Source organism: Nilaparvata lugens, chromosome 4 (genome assembly GCF_014356525.2).
Source record: "Nilaparvata lugens isolate BPH chromosome 4, ASM1435652v1, whole genome shotgun sequence".
Taxonomy (NCBI): domain Eukaryota; kingdom Metazoa; phylum Arthropoda; class Insecta; order Hemiptera; family Delphacidae; genus Nilaparvata; species Nilaparvata lugens.
The window spans coordinates 20,352,295-20,358,294 of NC_052507.1; the positions used below are offsets into that span (position 1 = coordinate 20,352,295).

General features: G+C 35.4%; 1 protein-coding gene across 1 annotated transcript in view; it reads right to left on the reverse strand.

The window, feature by feature from the left end:
* The window catches only part of LOC111051644 (protein jagged-1b), a 127,396-nt gene extending 124,384 nt beyond the window's left edge, over window positions 1–3,012 (reverse strand). Inside the window, exon 1 of the mRNA XM_039426897.1 lies at window positions 2,722–3,012. Within this exon, the coding sequence (XP_039282831.1) occupies window positions 2,722–2,790 (69 nt within the window). The 5' untranslated portion in view covers window positions 2,791–3,012. The remainder of the gene's footprint in view (window positions 1–2,721) is intronic.
* Window positions 3,013–6,000: the final 2,988 nt, after the last annotated feature.

Sequence of the window (6,000 nt, forward strand, 5' to 3'; positions counted from 1 at the left end):
AAAACCCCAGAGTAGTACGGCACCTTAAAAGTAACACCAGAACAAAACCAAGAACAAAAATAAATATTATCAAGTGGTAGCTGTTACCTACGAAAAATCCCAGTCATTTTGAGAACTCTACTAACTTTTTTGAATACCTGCTGGTGTAAGCTATAAAATTATCTGGTAGAACATGATTATTTCTGCTTACCGGTTGAAAAAATCAAATGAACAAAGAAATTGAAAGCGAATCGTAAGAGCACGTAGAGTTAAGCGTTAATTGTAACTTCAATGATTCGTCTAGTAACCTTGATTGTTATCATCTAATTAAAATAAGATGTGCGTCAAAATTGAAGAAACTCAAGAGAATGATGAAAACATCATAGCGGACTGGAAGATTGATCTATTCCTCTAAGATGAGATAATGATAAAAAATTCATAGCAGCAATGAACATGAAGAAATTTTTCCTCAATAGAAAAGTTTGATAAATATTGCTGCGCATTACAAGAAATCATGGTAGCCTAAGAACACGAATCAGGTTCACATACTTTGCAGGTTTTGAACAACCATACACAAAATAACTTGAAATGATAAACATTTTCAAAAATTCCAAGCTTGGAGACTGTATTGAGGTAGTCAGAGGTTGGAGGGTTGCAACAATACCTCAACAAACAATACTAACTGACCTTTGTTTCCATTATCACAGACACTGCACAGGTCATAACATGTCTGGAAAAATTGGAAAACCCCACGCTAATTGAGGCGCCCCGGCATTAGGGACCTTTTAATGCTTTTCAAAAACATTCTTCAGAAAACCATTAACTTTGAGTGAATACATTTTTGGGTATGAACAGAACGTTCAGGCTTCTAGTGGATTCAGTAGTTTATTATTAGAGGATAATAATAATACTAATATTATTATAATATAATATTATTATATTAATATATAAATATTATTATATAATTATTTATATCCACTAAAAAATAATTATGTGAATTCGGCCACATAATACGAGCGTTATAGCTTGTGAGGATCATCTCAGTCGTGGAAGCCGTGAAATACCATGATTGGAATTCCACGATATATAAGCGAATTGTTCTCGTTTTCATGATTTCTGACTTTTTCCCTATTCAATGATTTCATTAAATTGCAGTGAATGAAACTATGTGAACATAATATGAGTTTGAAGCGTCACCCTCGATATATTGTTTATTTTAATGGTGTTTGGTTTAAATTGAAGGAGAAAACAACAATAGTTGTTCATTTATTCACTCCCAATTAATTTCTTAGTAGAGTTTTTCTGTCAACACTGATCACTGATTTTGTTCTGCATTCAGTTAATTCTTTATAAGAATCCTTTACCATCAAAAAGAGTGGAATCAATAGTGTGAGTATTGTAAAACCAATAATTATGGTTCAATCATCATATGAATAAACCTGAGCGTTCATGGTGTGATTTTATCAATAATCTATTATCAGTTGATGCATTTTATATGTATATAAAATTCATTGACAAATAATTATATCCTAGGATGAAAATCATTAAATATTTCGGAACTGTAGGATCGTGAAATTCTACAATATAGGAATAGCCAATAGCTCCAGTCTGAGAGCCTACTGAATAACGATTTATATAATAATTCTAAAAAGTTTAGTTTCAAATCCAAGTTGAAATCTTCCACATGATTGAGAATCACTTGCAGCATATCTTCATTCAAGAAAGTCCTGGATTGAGTTCTTTATTTAAGCACCGCATATATCCTTGTGACCTGATATTTTTGTCCTCTACAAATGCCCTATTCCTATTCTTCAATCTATATTAGTGTTCCACAGATAGAAATATTATCAGTATTGAAGTGTTGTAGTTATAAGATATAAACCTTATTCAACTTATGATGAATGAGAGATACAGAGAAGTCTTTCATGACGCAAACATGATCGTTGGAAAAGTTTGAATTCTGTTTGCTAAAACGATACACCGCACAACTTGATCCCCCTAAGCTTGTGTTTCCCTTCGCGCCCGCTGATATAAGTCCATAGCCACCCATATCTCACCCCTAGGGGTTGGTTGTATGGCCGTTATCACAGCCACAGTCAACTGTCAAAACCGCCGGTAGCATGAGTTAAACTGTTATTGTATTCTTTGCATCGGATTGATTTGTTGCTGTATGAATATCGGCTCCCAAGCATCAATCGCACAAAACGTTTTCCAACTCAACTGATATTATAGAGTTTCGCGGAGGAGAGCTTTAGAACTCCTGTAGCCAATATTGTTGTGCTTCAACAAGAAGCTTCCTCCAATCCACAGTTCATTTGATTCTTACTAGGAGTAAAAATTAAATTATAATATTTGTTACGAACCAGGAAGGTATTTTAAAGCGCGTAGGTATCAAAGAGAGCGATTGCTTTGCTCCTCAGTAGGCTGAGGAGCCTACCAGTCAAATTGTTTTGTTCTCCTGTCAACAGTGTTTTTGATAATGGAAGACTAGTTCTCTCCAAGTAACACTTGCAATTTTACCCTAACTACACACTTTAAACATAGAAGTTTGGTGATTAACTATGTAATTCTATTACAATATTGCCTTAAAATCTGGGTTGCATCCTTAATGAAACACTCGTTATAGAGAGATTGAATGATTATACTAGGTCTATCAAAAGAATGTTTGCTGATAACTTCAGTAGTTTAGCGGGGTCAATCGAGGCTTAGGATACAGATTGGTGGTAAAAGAGAGCCGATTACCTGGTTGGTGAGAACCGCGAACAGCAAGCAGATGACGGCGACAACCCGCTGCTGTTGGGTGAGGGCCATGGCGCTTCACATAGATAAGAAGTAACGGGTAACTAGATCACCGCACACAACACACACAATCCAAAATCGAGAATCCAGTGATAAAACACGCGTAACCCGAGTATTCACACAGAACGCATGACCGGCACACAGACGTACAGATGCAGTTAAAAGTACACACGAGCTTGGCTGTCACTAACCGACTGGATAACTGGAGGCAAACTGCCCTCGGGGCGAAACCAGTCCGACTCACCAGTAGTTCACTACCGAACCGCCTAGAGCTCGCTGCAATCAAACTAGTCGGAAGCCTCCCTCCCATCCCCACCAAATACCTCGTCCTCCACCATAATAACCCCTCCGGCTCGAATCCTATAATGTTGTGAGCGCGGTATCATAATCACCATCATCATCATCGTCGTCTTCCTACCTCGGTGGCGGTTATAAAATCGAAACTCTGGCTCTGGCTGTACCGATGCTGCACGCTGCACGGGGATGAATGGCATTGATTTTTTCTTCCAGCTAGCCTCCTGCTGTTTTCAACGTTTAGCAGCCGATGCAACTAGATTGATCGCCTTTGTTTTCGTTCCTAATGAGCGAAGGTGTGTTGTGAGTGTGTGTGTAACTTGAAACATGTAAACTGTGTTGGTATTCAAGTTCACATTCATAAAAACTAATCTCACACTTATTTGATAATAAAATTATTATAGATCACTTTCTTGATGATATTGGTTAGGGTTAGGATCGTTCTGTTGTGTCTCACTTGACGACAAAAATATCAAATTATTTCAAACTGAATAAGACTGCAGTTGAAAAAATGATTCATCTAAAAAAGATAAATTTTATGTCCAATTGGGACAAATATTACTACTACATCTGGAAATAGGAAAGAGCAACAATTTTCCTTTTCATATTATAAGAATCTCTATGAATAACAGAGTTCAAAACCAATATCTTGTCTAAATCCATAGATGTTCGTTTGAGAAGCACCTTGTCTTTGTACAGGATAAGAATAAGCTACTTATTCTGCAGAAGGTTTGAAGTATTTAAGAGGTTTGCAATATAAGAGGTTTAAAAACCTCAATATAAAGAGGTTTGTAATATTTATAAATATTGAAGGCAAGATTAATTATGGAAATTTCATTTTCAATAGAAAATCACACTCTGGAAAATAAAGTATGACAGTAGATGGACTTCATAAAAAAGATTAAGAAGTTGTGTTTTTACCAAATAATATAGCTACTGTTTCCGAACAATTTTTGACATGACCTGTTCAAAAATAATAGATGTGGCAGGCAAGACCGTCTTATCCCACTGAGAAAAAGCGTCTTTCCAGTTTCCATCGGTTCACCAGCGTCTGCTTTCCTTTTCTTCTGTCTTTCCTGAGTCCTGACCCTGTTTCAACAGGCACCTGCTTGAAGTCTGTTTTGCTATGAGCTGAAAATTCGTTTTCCAGTAGTGTGTAGCCTACTTGAAACTGTAGGTTTACTCATCTCTCATCATCATTACTCTTACCATTACAAGTAAGTAAAGAATTTATGTAGGGATCATTCCCACCACAGAAAAAGAAAACAATTTTTAACTAATTTAATAATGCTGTATCCTCCCTCTCTGTATTGTTCCTTCAGTGTATATAAATATATTATAATGTATTTTTATCCTATATCCATCCATCTAAAAGTGTAGTGGACTATTAAAATGGATTATTATTTAGCTATGATTGGTATAGGTACAAGCGATGATAAGATAATCGTGAAGAATTCACTGTGCAGTGAAAGTTGTGGGAAAAATTCTTGAATTTTCAAGGCATTACAAGATCCAAAATGATGAGCATACGGTACAATCTGTAATCACACTGCAGACTGACCAAATTGAAACGTCCCACAGCAGAAACAAGAGACAGCGTTAACCATTCTTAGTTTTTGATAAATCGCTGGCTGCAAATCACAAAAAGCAGGCAGAAATAAAAGGATGTCACGAGGATTATTCGTGGATTTATTTGCTGGGATGATGTATGTGTTTTACAGTACTTGATGGCAGAGCAAAGCGAAGGAAGACCGAGCATAAATATTATTGTCGTAAGTAAATTATTATTGGGGAAGCGGCGAGCTGGAACAAACTATAAATGGACAAATGTCATCACGAAGTTGTCATGCCCTATGCTGAGTGCTCATAAATTCACCTTGTGCCAACATGAAGTAGGCTAGGGCAACTGGGCAACTATCCTGCTGTCATCCACCTCCCGCTTGGTGCAATACTCTACTCTCTAGCTAGCACACGTTCATCATACAATACACCTATTCACCGCTATCATTCTACAGTTAGTATAGAACTTATTGGGCGTTTAAAATTTTCATGGGAAAAGTTCTTGAACGTATCTTTCATTATCATTATAATCTATCTATACTGTAGATATGATCCTTTCTGTGATCAGGAACATAATGATATCAATAAATATAAAGAAAATAAATAAAAATCTCAGTACCCTTTTTTTAAAATATTTTATCACGACATGTTTCGGTCATTTATGCCATTTTCAAGTGATATGAAAAAAACCCCATTTTTGATAGAATCATGCGAATTTAAACCCAAAATTTACAGTCCTAGTTCATAAAAACATATGAATACACTAACATATGATCAAAATAAGAATCTTCCATTAGTATTTATTTATTTAATTCACATCACTTGAAAATGGCATAAATGGCCGAAACATGTCGTGATAAAATATTTTAAAAAAAGGGTACTGAGATTTTTATTTATTTTCTTTATATTGATATCAATAATATTATTCATGTCTTCATCAGTTGACGATAAGTTCTTGATGGAAACTTCTCTTGCTATAACATTATTTACTTCAATTTTCTTGATATTTTCAAATGATGGTTTTCTTAATGCATATGAGCGAATGAAGAAATTGAATCATATCTCCTTTGAAAAGGATTGCTGCAATCTATTGATCTTTCTATTAGATTAATTCAAAGAATTTTATGATTTGACACCTAGTGAGATCGGACTCACGACTTGAATATATTGCTTGAATAATGATCATATTGCTTGGAACTGCAGTACCATTATCCTTTCTATAATGATTCTTGAAATGAAGGGGGATTCTCTACCATCCTTCGAGCTTCTTGTATGCTAGCAAATTCGTCTAAAATAATAATTTACCTTGAAATTAGAGAATTTGTTCTATGGTGCAGATTTAATGATGGACACTCCAGAATGCTTCAT